We start from the raw sequence: 24,425 nt of genomic DNA, 5'->3' as shown, positions 1-24,425 counted from the left end.
TTGAAGGTTAAAACTTACAGTTTATTAGTAATCTTATCCTGAAACTTTGATCTTATTTTTAATAGATTACTAATAAACTGTAAGTTTTAACCTTCAAAAGTCCGAGAGTGCTGATCACTACCTGTATATATATATATATCTTCCACTCATAATTTGAATTATTTATGAGCATTTATCGTTTGTTTTTATGTAGCTCTATCTTACTTGACATTTTACTCAATGACAAATGAGGCAGTATTACTCTGTTTACATTATAGCATTGCTATAGTCTTTCTGCAAAGTATTGGTCTGATGTATACATGTGCATGCTGTGATGTATTTTTCCTTTATGCCTCAATAAAATATTAAGTAAATAAAAAATAAAAAGATTTATATGCATACCTCAAGTGTCACTCTTTAGGACTCTTTAGTTTTGGGCAATTTGGCCAATTCTGGATGTAATGTTTTGGTTAGGACGATTTTTCTCCATGCAAATGTTTTGGGAAAAACTATTTTCAAAAACCAAAATGGCATGAAAATTGATAAATTGTTATAGGGTTTTTCGTCACCACAAACAGAACTGCAAATCACAAAACAACCAAAACGGTTTGTTTCGTAACCTTCCTTATAATATATTACTATAGTATATTACTTTACCGAGAGGGTAGAGGATGCATGGAATAGCCTTCCAGCTGAAGTTGTAGAGTTTAACACAGTGAGGGAGTTTAAGCATGCGGGGGATAGGCATAAGGCTATCCTAGACTTAAGATAAGGCCAGGGACTAATTAAAAGTATTTCGAAATATTGGGCAGACTAGATGGGCCGAATGGTTCTTATTTGCCGTCACATTCTATGTTTCTATATTTAATGCTTCAGAATCAGGGATTTCAGACAAACTGCCGGTTGCCCAAAATTCGGATGAATCGCAAGCCTAATATATATTTGTAACAGAACAGATTACATTTGTATTTTGCAACACTTTTTAATTGAACTAACAGATTTTTGGAATTTTGCAGTGCAATCAAAAAGGTCTTACAATATACTAATTCCATCTGTTATTTTACATCTGCATCACGGGGCTAATACGGTTACAATCTCTAATTCAACACTATATATATATATATATATATATAAACCCCCATGGAGTTAATCTCTGTGATTCTCTTCTGATTCCCAGGGATTGAACGACTCTGTGAAGTGGGCTGTTACAGTGCTTTGGTAAAATCGGTGTTCTGTCTGACATATTCTGCACCTCCCGGTCTCTTCTTTATTACACGATGTTCTGCTTCTATTCACAGCTGCTATTTCAATGATACTCTAGGTGCCAAATTGAGAAATAAATGCAGACTCACAGCTGTGCGCTCCAGGCTTTGCACTGTCCAAAAGAAAGAGTGTGTTGTATGCATGTACAATCCCTGTTTTGTCTTGTTTTGGTTTTTTTTTTTTCTTTGAATAGTCAATAGCAAAAAGTATGATTCAACTGTTCTGGGTTTATGTTTTAAATGACAGTGCAGGGGTAAATCAATATTAAACGCAGCCCGTCATATTAACAGCCTGTGCTCCCTGAAGTTAAAGGGTTACTTATTTCACATTATAGCTTTTATAGTTTATAATGACCTATTGGGCATTATAAACTATGTCTTTTTATCATTTTATTTTTTTTAACCATCATTAAACTTATCTTGAATCCAGAATCGGATCCCTTGTTTCCACGCCACATCTTGAATCATGCATTAACACTCCGTGGCCAAAATCATATGCTTCTCATGAAGATGCATATAATTGGACCGTTTTTACCATTTAGACCGTGTGTGTGTGTGTGCGCCACTGTGGGGAGGGAGTAGGAGTTGGACACGCGAGTGATGGGTGGAGGGGATTATTATTGAGTTTCCCAGGACTGTCTGCAAGGGTAGAAGCTAAAAACATCTGTTACCAGTTGATGACAGACGTATGTTTTGCACAGAACTGCCATTAGGCAACACAAAACTATAAAAACCCTTGTGCACATACAAGTTCCTTCCTCTATGGCCACGTCTAATAGCAAGGGGGTCATAGACGCTGGAGTAACCGTGTAGAGATGCATATCAAGACCCCATAATACACTTAATTAAATAATACAAAATTAAAATGTACTCTTGTTAAATACATACATGTGATACATACACACAATTACATTGAGGATATGATACATAATGGCATTGAAGAGTCCTGGAGACATCATAATAAACCGCAAGACCAAGGGTGAGTGCTTTATAATGCAGTGTAATAGTTATTGTCTAACCATGCTGTAGCTCTTTGTACAGTAGCATGTTGGGGTAGTGAAGGATTAATGAAACGACTTTACTGTACAGGCAGCATGGGGTCATGTCCCAGTGATGTCTAAAATTAGTGGGTGACAGCTTATTTGGCCAGTGCCACAAATATCTCAGGCCTATTGGGACATGTATATCCTAGTTCTGCCGATGATTAAAGGGACACTATAGTCACCAGAACAACTACAGCTTATTGAATTTGTTGAGGTGAGTAGAATCATTACCTTCAGGCTTTTTGCTGTAAGCACTGTCTTTTCAGAGAAAATGCAGTGTTTACATTACAGCCTAGTGATAACTTCACTGGCCACTCCTCAGATGGCTGTTAGAGATCCTTCCTGGGTCATGGCTGCCTAAAATGCATCCAAGCATTCAGTGTCTCCTCCCTCTGCATGCAGACACTGAACTTTCCTCATGGAGATTAATTGATTTAATTCATCTCTATGAGGAGATGCTGATTGGCCAGGGCTGTGTTTGAATTGTGCTGGCTCTGCCCCTGATCTGCCTCTTTGTCAGTCTCAGCCAATCCTATCCTATCAGGTTATCACTTCTGCTGATGTCAGCAGGCAGTGGGCAGGTCTAAATAAAACAGGGACAAAGTAAGCAGCTGTAGACTTGAATACACGTAAGCTTTTACTATATTTAGGGAGGCATGAGGGGACCAGGAGGACTAGATGGTGGTTTTCCCTATAGGGTCAGGAATACATGTTTGTGCTCCTGACCCTATAGTGCGCCTTTCATGCCCCCAGACTGCATGTAGGTGATCTGGGCATTGAAACACATTGATTAGTGCCCTTGATTTACACCTGACTCTTCCTATATACAATGCTAATAATGATGGAGATTCCATAGCAGGGGTGTCCAAAAGGTAGATCCCCAGATGTTGTACAACTACAGCACCCATGATACTTTAGAATGACTAAGTACAGGGCCGGCCTTAGGTGTGTGCGGCTGCACAGGGCACCATGAAGCAGGGGGTGCTGTGCGGCCGACACAGCTCACACATGGCCGGCCAGGATAAAAAAGAAAAAAAAATTGCGGCGGGGGCAGGGCTTACCTGCGGTGGTGGCGGAGCTAAAAGTGTCGTGTAACTGCTGCAGGGGAAGCAGGAAGGAGTCTTTGCTTCCCCCAACAACCAGAATCCAGGAGCTGCACTGTCTGTCTGCCTCCACAAGGAACAGAGGTAACTATGTGTGATTGTCTGCCTGTGTGTGTGACTGTCTGTGTGTTTGACTGTCTGCCTATGTGTGTGACTGTCTGCGTGTGTTTGACTGTCTGCCTGTGTGTGCGACTGTCTGTGTGTATGATTGCCTGTGTGTGTGACTGTCTGTGTGTGAGACTGCCTGTGTGTGTGTGTGACTGTCGGCCTGTGTGTGTGTGTGTGTGACTGCCTATGTGTGACTGTCTGTGCAGACTAGATGGGCCGAATGGTTCTTATCTGCCATCAGATTCTATGTTTCTTTCTTTTTTTTTTTTTTAATTCTTTATTTATGCGTGCTTGGTTTAACAAGTTAACAGAATCACATAAATACAATGGTATGACAATTTGAGCGGAACAGTGAAATGGTGTTAACATATATGACAAGGTAGGAAGCACATTTTTATATTGCAAGCAAGCTGGATGACATACCCGGGGTCTACAAGGTTGTGACAGGCATGGTGACACGTACGTTAATCCCCAGGTGTACTACAAGTGTGAGAGTGTGAATATGCTCCTTAGTTCGGGTTCTTGTGTGTCGGTGTGTGTGGGAGCAGGTGTATGTGTGTTGCAGGTAAGTTCAGATGCGTGGGTTCGGATGCCCTTGTGTACTCGCCTGTGGGGCACCGAGTTGTTCCATGCTGATTGGGCTGACATATGTTAGGTGCTCCGGTAGGCGTCGTACCCTGTGTGGCATCTCTACCCCCTATCCCTGGGGGTGGCGGGGGTGGGCGGAGTGGTGTTAAACCAGAGTGGGCGCCAGTGTTCTATTGTGCGTGGGGGGCCGTCTGTCGTTCTTGGGAAAGCGGAGGCGCCAAGGCTGTGGTTGCATTCAAGAAAAGAGGGGGAAAAGAGAAAGAGAGAGGGAGAGGGGCACAGAGACAGATGTGCAATGCAATGTGTGATGAGTGAGTTGCAGCAGTACAACTAAACAATAAAAGGTAAAACATTGGAGATGGTTGACTCTGGAACTGCTCTCATCACGGGGGGGTCTGGGTCTTCTCTTAGGCGGTTGTGACCGTGCCTTGCGTATTGTCTCTGGGCTCAGTCCTTGTGCAAGGTCAAGTGGGCAAAGGTTGTGGGTTATGTAGTGATTGTCCTGGATTGGAGCTGTCCTCTGGGTCCCAGCTCTCCGGTTGGTTTACTGCCGTGGAAGGTTGTAGTCCCAGTGCCCTCAGGAAGGTGGGAGTCCCGGCTGGGGATGCAAGGTGGTGTGCAGTCCCATTGTGATGGACAAGCAGTGCGCCCGTGTTCCCCCACCTGTAGACTATGCCTGCCTTGCGCAGCGCAGCCGTCACGGTTCCGAAGGTCTTTCTCCTCAGCAATGTGGCTCTAGTAACGTCCTGGAAAAAGGAGAGCCGAGCGCCCTCAAATGTCAGCGGTGTGATGCCTTTTATGGCGGTCATTATCAGTATTTTGTCAGATACTGTTAGTAAGCGCAGGATAACATCTCTGGGCGTGTTGGGTGGTAGGTGTGGGGTGCTCGTCACTCTGTAAATCCCATCCAGAGTTAATTTCTTTGCGGCTGTCTGTGGAAGGATTGTTGTGAGCAGCCTCCGTGTGTAGTGCGGTAGCTCCTCAGTCGTGACCGCGGCTGGAACACCTCTGATTTTTATATGCGTTCGACGTTGTTTGTCCTCCAGGGATGCCATCTGCCCAGCCAGTACATGTTGCTCTGCTTGGAGTCGGAGGACCGAATCCTGGAGGGTGGACACTGTGTCCTGTACGTTGGTGAGGTCAGCCTCTACATTTCCAACCCTCTCCTTTACGGTTTGTATGTCAGCCTTGACCATCGCGACATCCGCTGCTAGCAATTTTTGGATGTTGCTCAGAAGGGCCTTTAGGTCCCCTTTAGTAGTGGGGGCTGAGTCGTCTTGGGAGTCAGGTGGCAGCGGGTGTTCCGCCGGGAGGGCCGTTGGCGTGGCTGGCTCACCTTGGTCGGGTTCGGGTGCCGGGCCGGCTGGCGGTTGGCTGGGGGTCGCAGGCCGAAGCCACATCTCCCCAATATCTCTGCCTTGTGTGTTAGGGCCAGCTGTGGCTTTGTGTGAGCGGCGGCCCATGGTAGTGGTACCCGTGTCCGGGTTGGATGCGTAGTGCTCTAGGAGGCTTCCGCCGAGGTAGGCCTCAAGGCCTTGAGTTGGTGATGCGCGGTAGGCCGCGGATTTGCGCCTCTGCCTGAGCTGCTTGGGTGCCTGGAAAAAAGGCATCAATCTGTGCGGTATGTATCCCTGGTCAGTACCGGATACCCGCCGAGGCTCGATGGGGCTTTGTTTGGGGGATTTTTGGCAGATTATCTCCGGGTTCGGGAGAGCAGGTTTAGATGGCGTCTGTACAGGATGGCTGCCAGGCTCCGCCCCCCCTCTATGTTTCTATGTCTGCGTGTGTGTGTGTGTCTGTCTGCGTGTGTGTTTGTGTGTGGCAGTCTGCCTGTGTGTTTGTGTCTGACTGTCTACCTCTGTGTTTGTGTGTGGCTGTCTGCCTCTGTGTTTGTGTGTGGCTGTCTGCATGTGTGTGTGGCTGTCTGCCTGTGTGTTTGTTTGTGTGTGTGTGTTTATGTGTGGCTGTCTGTGTGTGGCTGTCTGCCTCTGTGTTTGTGTGTGGCTGTCTGCGTGTGTGTTTGTGTGTGGCTGTCTGCGTGTGTCTGTCTCCCTGTGTGTTTGTGTGTGGCTGTCTGTGTGTTTGTGTGTGGCTACCTGCCTCTGTGTGTGTGACTGCCTATGTGTGACTGTCTGGGCAGACTAGATGAGCCGAATGGTTCTTATCTGCCGTCAGATTCTATGTTTCTATGTCTGTGTGTGCGTGTGGCTGTCTGTGTGTGTGTGTGTGACAGGGTGTGTGGGAAGGGGGAAAGGGAGGGAACGGGAAGGGGGGGTGCTGTGAAGATTTTTCGCACAGGACGCCCAAAGGCCTAAGGCCGGCCCTGACTAAGTATCATAGAAGCTGTATTTTAGAACATTTGGGGATTAACCTTTTGTGCAACTGTCTTTTAAGGTAGAGGAAATAAATATGGGAAACTAATATCTAGCAAAATACGTTTCCCTCTTTTATCAATAAATTCATGCTCACTCTCTGGTACAGGAGTGCATTGTGTGTGTTTTTTTTTTTGACAAACACAGATGCCCACCAAGCTCTATGCTGCTGCAAAGATAATGCTAAAGATAATTTCTAGAAATCTGTCTACATTTGGGCAGGTAAGCTATCCGAGGCCACATAGTAGCAGAAGGCACAAACTTTGCGTGGCAGAACAGCTCTTTTCTAGTCATATTACACTAATTAGTCTGCCACAAATGGAGGGGCTGCACCCAATAACTCCTTGCACAATAACCACTGCGAAAAAACTGTACTGGTTATGGTCCTTATAGTGTCCCTTTAAGAATGTATCACATGGCTTGGCACTGTGTAAAGGTAGTCTGGCACAGCTTGATTTGACAACTGTTGCAGTGGTTGATCCATTTCTCTAGCCAGGAAGCCCCTATATGTGCTCAGCTATAGCAGCTCAGACTGCACGTAGATTTTTTATCGCATTGCCAACTCAAACAATCCCTAATGTATGTGAGATCCTTTCTGTTACTAACATGTGGCGGCAGATTTGCCAGAGCCTTTACTCTGCACATTAGGACTGCATCCGTCCTAAATATAACCTTCCAGTTTTGTGTAATTACAAAGTATCAAAGACACTAAAAATACATTCTCTCTCTTCTTACCTCACACTTCCCTCCCCTGGGTCTATCACTAGCCCTGCTCAGTTACCATGGTAACCATGTCATCGCACGCATCCCCCAGCCTTTGTGTGTAATCTGGAAGTGGGTTTTTTTTCAGTGTGTCTTGTTAAAATGACTCTTGATCCAATTCAGCAGATCTTTCAACCAAGAATTAAAGCAACATGGTACAGCTTATTACAAAAAAAAACAACTAAACATATAAGCGTCTGCCAAACAAATTTTATAGGAGTCTGGTTTCTTAATCCAGCTCATCCTCCCAAATTCAAAGAATAATAATGTTTACAGTCTAATATTGTTAATAGACCCAGCAATCGTGAAATAATGTTACCAGAGTTCCTTTAGATTGTAAGCTCTTTTGGGCAAGGTTGCCATCAAGCCATGTTTCTGTATATTAGACTTGTGATTGATTGTATGCCTTGTTCAATAATAACACACTACTACAGGCTATGGCGGTGTGTTATAAATATTAATAAAGTGTAAAAATAATCTGAGCATCGAGGAATGGCCTTTAATAGCAGCAGAACCGTATGCTTCGCAATATGTTCAATCCATCCTTCCCCTCAAAAGAATTTCTCTACAGGCTTCGTTTTAATGCATGTTACTGGGTTTGTTTATAAAGTCACCACAAAGTAAGGGTTTGTGAATATTGTTACTAAACTGAACCCGTTGAGGTAACTTGTTAGCAGGTCTGGCCATTGGAAACATAGGGTAAAAAGCAAAGAACGTGAGTTTTTTTTGTCATGTTTGCGATGTCAGACAAATAAAATAACAATTAAAAGGACACTAAAGTCACCTGAACAACTTTAGCTTAATGAAGCAGTTTTGGTGTATAGAACATGCCCCTGCAGCCTCACTGCTCAATCCTCTGCCATTTAGGAGTTAAATCCCTTTGTTTATGAACCCTAGTCACACCTCCCTGCATGTGACTTGCACAGCCTTCCATAAACACTTCCTGTAAAGAGAGCCCTATTTAGGCTTTCTTTATTGCAAGTTCTGTTTAATTAATATTTTCTTATCCCCTGCTATGTTAATAGCTTGCTAGACCCTGCAAGAGCCTCCTGTATGTGATTAAAGTTCAATTTAGAGATTAAGATACAACTATTTAAGGTAAATTACATCTGTTTGAAAGTGAAACCAGTTTTTTTTTTCATGCAGGCTCTGTCAATCATGCCAGGGGAGGTGTGGCTAGGGCTGCATAAACAGAAACAAAGTGATTTAACTCCTAAATGGCAGTGAATTGAGCAGTGAGATTGCAGGGGAATGATCTATACACTAAAACTGCTTTATTTAGCTAAAGTCATTTAAAGACTATACCTGTCCAAAGGAGAAGGTGCCTGAATGTCTTAAACAAATAAATATCAAAATGTATCAGAGCTCAACAAATCCATCAGGACCATAAAATGGCAAATGATACCTTGAGAATGTCTCTCAATGACAATCCAGGGAGATCTTTTCCCTCTTTGGTTGCAAGAGAGCAGAAAATAAGTTCCTCAGTGGCAAAGACAGCACTGTAACTCGTATTGGGTGCTTGCTCCTCAATGCAGCCGCCTCATCCCTGCTGCTTGTCATCAGTGTGGGTGAAGTCCACCACGAATGAAAGCAGCATGGTGAGAATTCAGTGTACATATGGTGATCTCTGCCACCTAAACTATTTTATCTCCCACAACGTGGCTGAGAGTACCTATCGTTCACTTAGATGTGGTAATTTGTTGAGCATGATATTGACCCCTGTTCAGTCGCTAAAATGCTCCACACTTGTAGCAGTCAGCCCCCCAGAACTCAGAACCAATGTTCCCTTCCAGTGGCCCAAACTCAATAATTCAGAAACGTGTTAAATGTGTATTCGGGCAGATTTACACGTTAATGTGTGTGTTTATTCATTGTGTGTAAATGCGTGCTTGTGTATCTTCGCAGGTGTCTGTGTCTATGTATCTGTGTCTATGCAGTTGTGCATATGTGTTTGGAGGTAAGCTTTAATCACTTGAGCTATTTTCGGGTCAGTCCCCTCGGACACCTGCCTCCCACTGGTTCCACATCGGGCAACAGGTATTATTATCATTGCTGACTCTGACTCCAACACCAGAGCTCTGATGGCTCTCTTTTAGTAAGTCTGACAGAACTGTGTAAATGTTTTACCAGTAAGTATAAAGGCATTAATCACTTCAGAGACCTGCTCCACTGCGTCACCATATATGGCAACTTTATAGCAAATACACACACTGCCCACATCATATTATCCTTCCATGCATGGTATCTATACGGTGTGATAAAACCTGCGAGCATAGATATACACAGAATCTGACTGGGAGTGAGTGCTGCCCCACCTCATATTTTGGTACAGAGTGGTGTTTTGTTTTCTTTATGGTCACTGCGTGTGCAGGTATCTAGATCTCCTGTAGTCTAGGACATGTCCAGATGGGATTGGTTCAATCCCACCTGCTGAAGATCACTTGGAAGAGGTATGTTTTAGATTCAAGGCTTCAGGTCTACCAACCTACCATCCATCCATCATGGAGGGATGGCAGAGGTACAATATCTAGGGCACACATAGACTCTGCCGTCAATTGTTGTTAAATGAGTAAGGGGAGTGATATTTTCCCTATGTTAGACCATGCTGAATGATAGTTCCTTTAAAGTGCAGACTTCTAATGGAAACAGAAAGTAGAGGGTGACAACGTTTTGGCCTACATTGGCCTTTATCAAGTCCTCTGATGGTATCCAGGAAAAAACATGAGTGCAGTTCCTTTGCTTTGTACGCCAAACATGCTGTGTGCTGCTCATTCAGTCTTGACAAAATACGTAACAGTATGGAAACTGTAGACATGCGTGAGGTGCTTATGAACCAGTGCTACAGAGTTTTGGAAATCTAAAGATTTTAATATCAAATAAAGAAGTTTAACTTTTAATATTTTGCCTAGCGTCTTTTTGTGTTTCTTGCTTTTACACAGGTGGATAGTGGACAGTGTAGATCAGAGCCAACAAAGTACCATGTAAGCTATAGTGGTTATTGTGCTTTGAGTGTTTATATCTGTAAAAATAATGAGTTGTATGGGGAGAGCTGTAAAAACAACATTTGTTATGTGTGACCACCATTCAGTTTTGTTACATCTTGTTGGCTTCCTGCTTCGGGCCATTGTCAAGGATCCATAAAGACAAGACGAAAAAAAAAAAAAAAAAGCCTCTACATTCTAACATTCTGAGAGATTTAAAGTGGTGACTCTTGTAAGATAAGTTCCACTGCAAGAAAATGAAATGAATCTAACCCATTATTCTAATGAAATAATCGCTGTCTCCTGGAAGATGTTCAAGATTGGAACTCAAACCAGGCATTATGCTGCGAACGTCATTCGTGAAAAGTGTGGGAGGCGGGTGGGGGGACATTAACTCACAATGGAATTAAGGCCGCTAATGCAAAAGAGAATAATCCTATATTCTTATATCTAATAGAATGAAAGAATAATAAATGTTCTTTTCAGAAACTCGTCTATAATGATTTTTCTTTATTTAAAATAGTTAAGCTATTTCCATGAGTATATAAGAAAATTTTAGAATAATAGTGATGCAGTGTTCTCAATTTACTGGCCCTTGCCCACCGCAAGCATCTTCTGTAAAGCAAGTCCGTTGCATGATCAAACCAATGATTGAATACATGCTAAACAAAGTGACAAAAACTATATGACCGGTGTCATATATATATATATATATATATATATATATATATATATATAAAGTATCCAGGTAAACTGGCACTCAAGGACTGTAACAGACAAAGTGCCCAGTTCTAAATCCAGCATTCAAATGTTTAGTTTTTGTATAAAACTTTTATTGGGTCCTGATAAAAGTTTTATACAAAAACCGGAACATGGACAATGAACATAGTTTTACTCATTACAAGAAATGCTCTCTGTTCTTGCTTTTTTAGAAAGCGCTTACTTTTCTCTAAAGCCTTTGCTAGAAAGAGCTTACATTTCTCTGAGCCATTGCTATAGAGAGATTATATTTCTCTGAGTCTTTTGACTGTGGAGATGGCTACTAAGAAGATAGTCTCCCAAGTTAGAAAGGTGACTGTGAGAAAACCAGCAGGGATTTCCAGGTTTTCTCTGGTTATTCGTTTATTTTCCCTTCATTCGTCTATTTGAAGCATTATTGGTTGGGTAGATTAAAACTACCGAACACCGACCACCCTCCTGGCTCATTAACTTCAAAGGGGAACCGTCAATTGAGTGCTCTCTCGTATAGCCGAATGCCACGTGGCAGAGAAAATGGTGGCCATCTTGTTTTCACGAAAGGAGGCAGCAGGACTTGGTTGTCGAGTGTCTGGAACTAAAATCGAACACTCAACTTCCCGAACACCACTGAAAGTATACGAACGCCTGTTTCCTTTTGTTGCCAAACAGCTAGGAGAGCGCTGTTCGGTAGTTTGGTTCCCACGAACAAGGGATACAATCACTCCTATGAGCCAGAAGGCTTTGTTCGTGGATTATTTTGTTCATTTGACATTTTCGAAATTGACCGACCACACACACTGAATTTGTGGAACTAGTTTGGGCAGGAGCCTTGTGTGCGGTCGGTGAACTAAGACTTTAAAAACCCCTGAACCGATCTGGGTGAAATTTGAATATGTTGGTCTCCCAGATCAGGGGTATCAGGGGATATGTCATTTTTGGGGATACCTTAGAGTTAAAGGGGTGTTCTGAGTTTTGGGGAAAATGTGTTCCCTTTGCCTGGAGATAATTGGGTTATCCCTTAGCTTATCTTATTATCTCCCAGGCAGAGAGAGGGAGTGTTTTATTGTAACTGTACAATGTGATTGGTTATTTTGCTTGTGTACTGTGGGAGGTCCTCTTGCAGGGGGACCTCCATAAAAGCCCGTGTGGTCTCAATAAACACCATTCTTGTTACACCCTTCATCATATTTCGGCTGGTGTTTGGGTACCTGATTGATATTTGGGAGAACTGCACTAGAGGATTTCGTGTCTTTGGGATTTAACTGACGAATAAAGAACCGAACGGCGAGCTATACTCACTCTGACTCTCGTCCGTTCGGCTCAAATCATATGAACCACTAACTACCACTTTAGGGTTCGTTGCAATGACCTCAAGTGACAGGACTGGTTCAAAAGAAGGATCATGCAAGAGAGTAAGTACTACATTCAGATCACACAGAGGCATGATATTGGAAATTGACTTCACAGATCTAAGAACAAGAGGATCTGCTAAAATATTCTGGAATTAATAAAACCTGATTGCTGAAATTTAAACTTTTGGGGATGTGGGTTTGAGACCTTTCTTGAACCCAGTAGATTTATTTTGATATTCCCATGAGATCTGAGAAATAGACTCTGTGAGGCCAGAAAAGAATAATTGCAATGATTGGAGTATTCTACCTTTAGACACAGAGTGGAAAAGATTGTGCGTTTAAATTCCACTGGATTGAAAGATTATCTCGAAATTCTGAGTAATTTACTTTTTTGATCGAAGCAAATACTTAAAGCTTTCTGTTCTCTACAGGTGTCAGGATGTCTACTGTTGGAGTCCCAAATCTCTTTGTTATTTGACTGAAGGTGTGGGGCAACGAGATCAATCCATTATTTTCAAATGGTTCCTGCTAAGGGAGTCTGCTAAGATATTTGTAGAATCTCTTACATGAACTGCCAAAATTGCAAAGAGGTCACTTTCTGTTCATTCCATGATCGTTATACATAGACGGGATAGAGCCGATGACACTGTACCGTCTTGTTTGTTTAAACAGGCTTTTACAGTCATATTGTGTGAACATATCTGGATATAATCTGCCTTGCAAATAATTTTTCAGACTGATGAGAGCCATCCAATTTCTCTCTGAAAGAAAGGCCATGTCTCAGGAAGGCAGTCTTCAACCACCATGTTAGTGATAGTCTTTTTCGAGGTCTTAAAGTCATAATTGCACAGCGACATCACCATCTCTGCAGTACAGGATTTTAAAACATTTTCTACGAATTAAAGTAATGGTCAGATTAAAAAGAGAGATGGCCGTGGTTCCATTTTGAAAAAATGTTTTGTTGCAGGATTCTAACCTGCGAGTTTGCCCATTTGACAGTTAGAAGAAGAGAAATGGTTAGGTTACCCAGATACCTCACTGTCTGTGTCTTTTTTTGTAAAAAGCCAAAGTAGTTCTTTAAAAATGTTTTGTTTTTTCCTGTTTTTTTCCATTGGAAGAAAAACCTTGAAAAACCATGCTGACTCAATTTGTGATAAGCCCTAGAAATGCAATGTTGCTTGTTAGACATGATTCTGATTTGTTCCAATTTATTACCCAACCGTGTATGTCCTGCAGTACTTTCTGTTTTGTGTTGGCTTTCAATAGCCATTCGTCAACATACTATATTGCATAAATCCTATGTTGCCTAAGTTGTGCGGTGAAGACCACCGGGAGCCCTGAATTGGAAATGTACTAGTTTCCCCTGGTTTTGGAAGCAGAATCTCAGAAAACTGTTGCTGTGATTAGAATATGGAGATATGCATCTTGGTGGTCTAATGAAGCCATATAAATGTTCTCCTGAAAGATTTAAGAGCAGAGTAAATTGTCTCTATATTGAATTTTTTTTTTTGTTACAAGCTGGTTTTTACATTTCAGGTTGAGAATGGGTCTGTATTCATTTCCTAATGCATGTTTGAAATGATTATATTTTCTGAAGGATCAGATTGTGTGGAATAGCCTTTTTTTTATTTTTTATAACTGATAGGACTCGACTGTCTGATGTTGATTTGTGCCTTGGAAAAACATTCTCCCACCTACTGGGATAGCATTAGAATTTTCTCTTTTTTTGGCAATAATTTAGGCTTGCCTCATCATGTATCCACATATTGTCGTGGTTTTGACGAAAATTAGATCTCTTGAAACTTTCCCTGTGAGATGGAAATTCATTTAAAGGAAACCTGCGTTTCCATTTATATTTCCTCTTTTCTTGAACAAGGGCTTTATTTCTGTTAGTTATTTGTTTGGTAAGGTCCTCTTATGCCTCGTTTCCACTGAGCGGATCGGTTCGGTTCAGTTCGGTACGGTTCGCTATTTTGGGTGTTTCCATTATGAAAGTGGTCCATACAAGCGAACCGTACCAATCCATTCAGGGTTCTGCTTCAGATGTAGGGCCATAGAAAATGGAACGGTTCGGTTAGGGCGGATCTACTATACAATCCATTGATTGGTGGACAGGAAGAGCATTTTTTCTAAACCCCGCATGGCCCTGAAGGTCTGACTTGCAGTGGAAACGCTCACCAGAATGGGCTGGTCCATTCTAAACCTTCCAAACTGTACCAACCCGAACCGATCCGCTCAGTGGAAACGAGGCATAACTGTGACCCAAAGAGCTTCCCTTGCTCAATGGGTAAGTAACATAATATATAGTTTGAAGAAGCATCAGTAGTCCAATTTGTCAACCACACCGCCCTTTGGCTACTGTGGACAAACCATATCGCTAGCTAATAATTTCAAGGCTTCTGTCAAAGGTTCAGAAACAAATTCTGCTGCCATTCTGATATTTTTTAAAAGTTTAGCATTAACCTAATAGCAATTTTTCTACATTCTTTGAGCTTTCACCACTGAAACAGCTGATTCAAGGCCTTCGTCTTGACTGCCAAAGTGATCAAGGCTCTACATAATAAAGTTCCTACTTTTTTTTTTAAGTGGAATCCTCTAAACCAGCCATATTTCCTATAGGGAGAGTGGTCTTTTTGTCCGACTGTGCTACCGGAACACGCACTTTTGGGAGTTCTTCCAATTTTTTCTCTTCATTTACGGCAAATCATTTCTTAAATTGTTTATTCAAAAAAAAAATTCTTACAGGGAGCTCTAAGAGGGAGCTATTCTCTTAGGATAGCTTTCTTGAAAACTGATTGAAAAGGAAGAGCATTAGACTTCTTAGCCTTTGAAGCTTCTTCGTGGTCGTCCATCAACAGAGCCATCTCCCTTCTGAGCTTATTAATGTTTTCTTCCTGACAAAATGAATGATACAGAGGAAGAATCCTCTAAACTAGATGAAGCCACCTCTTCGGTTCTCTTTCTGCCCACTTACACCTGATTGGAGATAGATGGTACGTTTTGTTAAACCGACTGCAAAGCCTCTGAGAACTGATCAAGGATGGTCTGCTGAAAGAATTGAACCAACTGAATTTATTTTTCTCCTCTTCAGCATGGGTTACATAATTTTCGCTTGTGACCATCAGGAAAAGCCCGCTCACAGCTGGCACAAATACGATGTTTAGACTTCAACATGGTTTTTCCATTCTCCAAAGGTTTGCTACAATCCTCCCTTTTACTTTTTTTTTTTTTTTAATTCTTTATTTTTGTGGTGCAAATAGTTTACACAAGCTCTTGCCATGCCCCAACAGCAGGTACAAGATTGGTAAAATACATACATGAACAAGTATAAGGCACACATTTTTTAGGTTAAGTAGCTAGGTCACAGGGTAGTCAAACATGTCTAGAGTGTGTAGCAAAACATAAGATGTGGTCTAAGTGAGTTACGTAGACATGTGAGTGGGTATGTGAAAACGGGGTTGAAAGCAAGCTGGTGAGACATGACTGTTGAATGTTGAAAAAGGAAAATAATAAACAGGTAGATTATTAGGCAAGCATATGTGTCAGTGTGAGATTAGATTTACGGACCATTTGAACACATGCCCAGTGGTTGCAATAAGAAATGATAAAAACATAGGATTACAAAAAGCACACTGGCTACATGCATACAAATGCTGCTAGCTATATGAACATAGTGCTTTCTGCAAAGACCCCTTCATGACGTTCTACGGAGTTACACAAATTTTGAGATTTAGATAAGCTTGCCATGCCATAAAACTATCTCTCTATCATCTAACTCCACATGTCTCTACGAGATGGGGAAGCTGAACCTGCGTTAGTGGTTGCAGACAAAATGGCCTCCCTGACACGTGGGGGGGTTCAAATTAATATGGAGTAAGCTATGATCTCACTGGGTTCCAGGAGTGTGTCGCTTAGATATCATATTAACATAATAAAGCAATAAAACAATAGGTCTGACTAAAGTAAGCAAACGGTTATGTATAGAGGGAGACAACATTATCTAGCCTTGTAATCTCTCCCACCCTGGCATCCCACCCTTCATCCGATACCCATGCTAGTTATCTGAGATAAGTTAGGTGATAGTGTCTCAGTTGTCCAATACTGGCCTTCCCGTATGCCCCAGGCCCTCTCAGGAGCCAGCATGCATGTCCCAGTGCTCTGGATGTTTTTCGCTCCGCCAGCCAAGCCTCGGGAAGGTGTGGGTCGGCGTAGTTTCTTCCGACAGGACGGCGTCGGCAGCAGGGTCTTCCCCCGCCAAGCCCTTCTCCCAGGTGTGTCGTAGCGGGTGCTGGGCATCTTGTGGCGTAGGTTGGTAGCTTTCTCTGAGGCCTTGTTCCTTCGTGGCTTCTTAGAGACAGGTGCTGTCAGCGGTCTCTGTTTCATGTCAGCCTCAGGGTGCGGATTCTTGGGAGGTAAGTTCTGCTTAGTGTGTCTGCGCTGTTCGCTCAAGTCTTGATCCACCCTGCTTTGCAGCTTCTGCCAGAACCTGCTGAAGAGTTCATCCAGTCGTTGCTCGAGTGTATCAGGAGTTGGTTCAGAGGCCGCCATCTTGGCTTAGCAGAGTGCTTGTATCAGAGGCAGGTTAGTTGTACTCACAGCTGAGGAGTAGTACTTGCAGAACTGTGCTGGGATGACCCCCACCGGCTGGGGGGGGGAGACAGGGTTCCGACCGCTTTGGTGCCTTCCAGCTGAGCAGCCTGCAGGGGGATCGGCCGCCTCTCCCTCGTCCGCCTCTACCGGTAGGCCGCACGTTATTGTCAAGTTTAGGTCGTCCGGTATGACCCGGAAACCCCACAAATTGAGTCTCGGGGTACACTTAGTCTTTCAAGCTTCGGAGTAGGCAGATTATTTGGGATAAATATCTTTAAAATATCTTAATAGTGGGTTCTCACGCAAAGCACACGCTTTGTGCGACCAAGCAGCTTGGCGGTCATGCCCCGCCCCCCTCCTTTTTACTTTTTGCTGGATTAGACATATGGTAAATTAAAAGCAGAAATAATTTAGATTTAGATTCAAAACATATTTGTTAGAACTATTAGAGGAGCTTAAAAGATAAAAAACTAAAAATAAATGTGTTAGGGGGCTGGTGAGAACACGGTGTACACCTGCTGACCTTCATCCTGTGGGTCGCAAGAAACACTACCCATCTGAATTTTTGTGTGAGAAACGTCAGATCGCTTTGTGTATGCGCAATGTTCGTATTTATCTTTCACAGAACACATCGCTACCTGCACGTGAATTCCGGCATTTTTCAATCTGCCCATTACTTTAATTGGTAGACTGTGTTTTAGAATCCTGTACTGCACAGCTGGTGATGCTGCCGCACAATTGTCCCATGTAATAAACAAACATCTGAAGGGCTGCTGGGATTAGTGGGAATTACACCCCCAAATCGCAACAGCTGCTAAATGAATGCAGCACTTTTTCAAGCTGAATCAAAGACGGTGCCTGAGACTGTAACGCTGACTAATCTCAGGCAGTACCAAGACATACTTGCAAAGAATTAAAGGAACACCCCAAACCCTATATGTCAATAAATTCCCACAATACAGAGATCACCATTACAGTATGTATCATCTATATCAAGGGTGCCCAATAGCTAGATCCCCAGATGTTGTAGTCCTACAACTCCCATGATTCTTTGCATGCCTCTATCTATATGAAAAGCCCTATGGTGACAGTGCCACTTTAAAATAAAAGAAATGTAATACATTGTTTCATGGAAATGTATGGGTATATCAAACCTACAGCTATAAATGTAGGTCTCAGAATCCCTGAACCTTTGTGGCTTATTCACTAAGCAGTGAACCAAGATTAATGAAAAACAGATTTATGAAACTCAGCTAGAACACACTGCATTTAGAATGATGTTCTCATCAGCTGTTGCAACCAATGGCTGATGAGAAATGGTAGGACATGGTGGCAGAACATACAAGTAGTCCCTGCTTTGTCTCATCTACAACTTGTGATCGCTTTGGAATTTCAAATACATTTCTACAATATTAACATGAGCTTTAGCGAACAATTCTATCTATATGAAAAGCCCTATGGTGACAGTGCCACTTTAAAATTAAAAAATGTAATACATTGTTTTCATGGAAATGTATGGGTATGTCAAACCTACAGCTATAAATGTAGGTCTCAGAATCCCTGAACATTTGTGGCTTATTCACTAAGCAGTGAACCAAGATTAATGAAAAACAGATTTATGAAACTCAGCTAGAACACACGGAATCATGGTTGTAACATTTCCCATACGTTTAGTACATTAAATTACATACATTCATAGTGAAAGGGGACACTCCAGGCTGGAACAGACCCTTTGAGGTTTTTTTAAGACATTATATAGATAATGCATAATAAATAAGCACAAACAATATATATGACCATAAAAAAAATAAAAAAAAATAAAGCTCCTCACATTTGAAATCCTACAATTGCTGTAAATTCCCAATATTAGCAACATGTGAGGTGAGAGGGATCATTGCTGCTTGTATATATAGGACATACTGAATAAACAGATCAGAGATCATAACACTCAAACAGAGTGCCATATGGACAAAGCAATTTCAGTATGTATTTCCTGCCAGTGTGAAAAAAGTGTGCATTACATAAATCCCTTGAAGTAAAAGATGACTCATGTAATGCAAACGTTGTAACAACCCCTGATACTTCTATTCTCTGTATAGATGGACGCCATCTTTATATCTACATCAATAGTTTGTGTTAGATTGTAAGGGGCATGTAAGCACAGTCCTCCGCTCTTAATGTAATGTGTATAAATTAACTCTGTATTGTATTTATCATTGTAACCTATTCTCAAGTTGTAAATTGTTGTATAAAAACTGACTCAATAAAACAATATTTGAAAAAAATGACCTAATATATTGTAATGGTATTTTACTGATCCTCGCTGCGATTTGGAACTTCCAAACAGGTCGCATGCGCCGAACGAAATAACCAAAGTTGTTAGGAGGAAAGACGAGACAGGTGGGATATGATAGAAACATTTAAATACATAAAGGGAATCAACACAGTAAAGGAGGAGACTATATTTAAAAGAAGAAAAACTACCACAACAAGAGGACATAGTCTTAAATTTGAGGGACAAAGGTTTAAAAATAATATCAGGAAGTATTACTTTACTGAGAGGGTAGTGGATGCATGGAATAGCTTTCCAGCTGAAGTGGTAGAGGTTAACACAGTAAAGGAGTTTAGGCATGCGTGGGATAGGCATGAGGCTATCCTAACTATAAGATAAGGCCAGGGACTAATGAAAGTATTTAGAAAATTGGACAGACTAGATGGGCCGAATGGTTCTTATCTGCCGTCACATTCTATGTTTCTATGTTTCTATTTCTAGTATTGATCGTGGCTTTATTTTAAGTGTACTTTTCATATACTGTTTACATGTCTCTGACTATGTTTTTGGTAATGCAGTCTTTGTTATCCTGACCTAGACTTGTATCTGACTCCACTACCTCTCTTTTGTACATTAAGCTCGGCCACTGTAAGGACAGGTAGTACGTCTATTCTATCCAGTCTGTTATTGTTATCCTAGACTCTGCATGTTAGGATAATTCCTTGTGACATATACACCCAGTTGGTACTCTATCAGATATACCTACCTAGTAGTACCACACTGGGGATATGAATCTAAAACATTCTATGTTGATTGTAGTAAACTTACGGTAGGTATGCTAAATAATTTAGATTTTGTTATCACGTCCACTGCATTTTTCTCTCTGTCCAAAGCTGACTATCATGGTTTTCCAATGGTGTTGCCTTTCCTTTATTAGTCTCAACACATTATTTTTCAGAGATGTCCTGCTATACACCATTGTTGTAAAGAGCAGTTATTGGAGTAATTTTTGGCATCATCATTTCATTCACTTTAAAATACCACAAGGTGGTTGATATACTTTAACCAATCAGTGCTCTCACATTGATATGTATGGGAAATAGATTGAAATGCTTTCCGAATGTATAAACTAATCTTATTTGAATGTGTTCATGGCAGGACATGCCAATACAATTGTTGGGGGGTGGGGGGGGGGGGGGGTTCAGCAGCTGAAGGAAGAGCGAGCTGCTGCAGGTTTTTGGAAGGTTACGAAAGTGTGAATTGTTGGGAACATAAAGTCAATTCAACGTGATTATAAAATGTCCACCAAAATAGTTGAATTGAAAACAAAGCTAACTTGGAGAATTTGTCCAAATCAGTAGTGTTGTAATTTCCCTAACAAAATAATTTTGGGACATTTCAGAGAGACATAAAAACAAAATCTACAGGTTGAGCGGGTGCCAATATACATTTCCGCCCCATGTGCCAAGTTACCTAGGTACGCCTCTGGTACAAATTGGCTATTTAGAACAAAAAATTTAAATGTCATATTTTCATCAATTCCAAATTTAAAGATTAATCCTGTGTAATTTTTTTACTATTAACCCCTTAAGGACCAAACTTCTGGAATAAAAGGGAATCATGACATGTCACACATGTCATGTGTCCTTAAGGGGTTAAAGTCGAACACTTGTGGACATTTCTCACGTACTTCGAGTGATACTTTAAGCTGGAGATGTATTTCGGCCTATGAAAAAATAAATTAATGCATTTAGGAAGAGAAATAAACATTCTAACTGAATGATTATGTAAAGTGGGATATTATTCAGAATAGGGAAGGGTCTAGGAATATTTGAAGATTCCAAACTCTCAAGAGATATCACATCAGTGGCAGACGATTGAAAGCCAATGCAAGTTGTTATGTACTTAAAAGCGTTATGGATGCATCTGATCAGAATTTATTTAAAAAAAAAACTCTTCTGTGAACAATGAAACGTTTTTACTTTAATATTAAGAACAAATATGGAGGCCAATTCGTAAAAACACAATTTGAACTAGAACTGGTTGAGAGACAAGCAACATAAGAAAGGAATGGATCAAAGATGACGAGGAAGGGACATATAGCCGCATATAACTATATCCAACTTGTTGTTGGTTGTTCTTACTTTATTTTTATTTACAGACCAATTTTCTGTTTCAATCAGCTCATTTTAAATGAGGGATTCACTATACCAGATTACGTTCTTATTGTTGGATTCATCTTTTTACAGTTAGAAAATAGCAGGGACATGAGACAACTCGATGGTCCAGGTGTCGCACAATTAGCACAGCAATTTCAAATGACACTGCGCTACTTAGATGAGTTAACGCTGCTGTAAAAGGTATTTGTTTCAAGTGCTCAAATTTGTGAAAATTCATCAAATCCATGCTGCCTCTAAATGTCTAAGAATTTGAAAAAAACTGTGAGAGCTTCACTCTACCTGATGTCTTATCAATGACCTGTAAAGTGCCTTGCCAGGCATGGTCAGGACACTATTCCACGCTGTTGCAAAACTACAAATGCCACTATGCTCTGCCAACCTTATGGCTGGAAACAAAACATGTGAATTGCAGTCCTGCATTAGCTGGGGAACTTCCATTCAACAGTTCAACCTTGGATTGAACATTTTCCATTATAACCTAGCATGCTTCTAGATATCTCATTAAAAAATGTAAATTAATCCTATTCTTCAAAACATCCTGATTAAATAAACTTTATCGTCTTGTGTCCTATATCTTGTGGGATGATGTAATTAAAATAACTCATGCCTTTTATTACTGGTATGTTCTTGACTTTAATTACTGGAGCGGTATCATGAAAGTTTAATGAGAATAGTGGAAAACCTACGGTTAGAGAAATAGGTCAGAATTGAAAATTGTGCGGCAGCATATTGAATCCAAAGAATAATACTTTGAAAGGGGTCACTTGTACTAGCACAGAGTGGTTATTGGAAATTCAGAAATCTGTATAATGCATATAAAGTCATTAAAGGAGAGGAGGATTACAAAGTATACAGTCGCACTAGTAGGAATAAAAGTCATCGGAGAGTCATAGCTCTATAGTGGATACGTGAAGGGTATTGTCCTTTTTTTAAATGTGCACCTGATTGATAGCAGCAGAGTTATGGCGGGTGGTGTAAGCTACACTACAATTTACAGCATTGCTGGTATATGGTATATAGAAACTACTCAGAAGATGAATAAATATTAATGATTTGGTACTGAACATAATCAATAATTGATCTAGATGTACATAACAGACATAGACGAATGGCATTAATGCTTGATTATACAAGCCAATATCAACTGGACAAGGGGATACAATGATTTTTACCAATAAATAACTTGAGTTATAAATCCTTTTTGGGAGTCTAGTAACTGGAAGCAATCAGACCAAAAAAGCTTTAACCCCTTAAGGACACATGACATGTGTGACATGTCATGATTCCCTTTTATTCCAGAAGTTTGGTCCTTGAGGGGTTAATGGTCTCTCCACCACATTAACATACATAATGAATTCACTGAGTCCAAAAATAAACATAAAATAAAAATATTAACCCCAATATTTCCCACGGTCCAAACAATGATGTGAACATCAGCAAAGCTTAACCAAGTATACCAACTTAACAACATATGATATTTAGAAAAAGCCAATAACTATAAGGAAAGTATACCCACACACACAATGAGGTTGGCCATATCTTTAGTTATCTGGTGCATACAGTGTTGTTATACATGTATATAGTAAACAGAGGCTATATTACATATATATGAGTAGGCAAATAACACTTAGGAGACCTGTAAAAGCAGCACTGCACATGGACTGGGGATGAGGTGTAGAGAGAGCACATGGTCAGATACATAGTAACCAGTATTAGAGTGTGATGTAACCATTTGTCCAGGTGGAATCTTTGTTCTCTTTCCACCTGTCACTCACAATCACTTGTAGCAATAATAATATTGCTACTACAACTAGCAGTACTACTGAATATTTTAGAAGCTCCTGAGATGTGGACTCACCCAGCAAAGACCCGATAAAAATGACAACTTGGACGCTGATGGTGAAATGCCTATAGCTGAGCCCATCAGATGCACTCCGGTTGCCCCACATGACGTGTGAAAGGGACACATTCCTGATCTCTAGAGACCTGGTCGCCGACTGATAGAAGCTAAGGTCGCTCCGGTTCCTGAAACTCCAGCTGCCGTTATCCCCCATGGTGAATCCTTTCCCTCTTATTGCATCTGCTGCTGGGCCATGGGCTGTGCTGGATTGATGGCTTTGGAGCCCTCAGTCAGCTCGGTGCTGTGCCTGGTTGTGTGAGCCCACCTCAAGGTGATGATGGCAAGCCATGTCCTGGGGCTGTGCATCTTCTCACGGGTGTCCTTCAGCCGGTCCTCCTCTGGCTGTGACCAGGGCATGTAGAAGACAACACATCCTCCTCTCTGCCTCTCGCCCCCAGCAAGCATCTCCTCCAAATCGTGTCAAGCGCCTGGGAAAGAGGAGGGGGGCTCAAACAGCTCGCCCTGAATCTCATCACTCTTCTTGGTCCTTCCAGAGAGAGTCCAGGGCAAGAGGGTCCCAGCTGCCTTTATGATCACCTTCTAGCCGATAAGGATAGAAACATAGAAAGACTAAAGGAAGCAGTCACCCAGGGTGATGCTATAGAATCATGGAAGCACAGTGATACAACGAATCCTCCCTCTGTCAGAGCAGGAGAGGGGAGATTGCTCTAAAAATGCACACAGGCTCATTGCATGAACAGAGATACAGAGACTGCAAACAGGGGGTTTTCTACTGGGGATTCAATCAGAACACAAAGATCCTTAAAATAAAGAGAATCCAATCCCAAAATGCACTGACAATCAATATAACATAAAAGGAGGTTTGACAGTCAGTCCATGCCAAATAATATAATGATAATAAAGCAGTAGAAACACACACACGATGTTACTGTGCAATCTACTTGTAATAAATTAAACATACATTAACTTAGTAGTAATTTAGTGACATGTTAATGTTTGGAATCATCAATCCAGCCATGTAGGGCCCTCCCCCTCCCAAATGATCTTTCTTAAAATTAGTATGTTTATGGCATAAACAAGCATAAACTGAAGAGAAAAGGGGGCACAGAAATTAGAAGATGAGAGAATTATAGATCTTGAGAAAAAAAACAGTTCTCTAAGGTTCCTTTATTTAGAACTTTGTAGTTGGCCTCCTTGCAGCTGCGCTCTTTATGGAAGACTCCTCCTTGAGAAT

The 24,425-nt window shown here is 41.4% G+C and overlaps 1 protein-coding gene across 1 annotated transcript in view; it reads right to left on the bottom strand.

The window, feature by feature from the left end:
• The window catches only part of GPR176 (G protein-coupled receptor 176), a 35,566-nt gene extending 11,693 nt beyond the window's left edge, over positions 1-23,873 (bottom strand). Inside the window, exon 1 of the mRNA XM_063439574.1 lies at positions 23,189-23,873. Within this exon, the coding sequence (XP_063295644.1) occupies positions 23,189-23,384 (196 nt within the window). The 5' untranslated portion in view covers positions 23,385-23,873. The remainder of the gene's footprint in view (positions 1-23,188) is intronic.
• Between the last annotated feature and the right edge of the window lie 552 nt (positions 23,874-24,425).

This window comes from Pelobates fuscus, chromosome 13 (assembly GCF_036172605.1).
Source record: "Pelobates fuscus isolate aPelFus1 chromosome 13, aPelFus1.pri, whole genome shotgun sequence".
Taxonomy (NCBI): Eukaryota; Metazoa; Chordata; class Amphibia; order Anura; family Pelobatidae; genus Pelobates; species Pelobates fuscus.
This window is presented reverse-complemented; position numbering and strand designations above follow the sequence as displayed.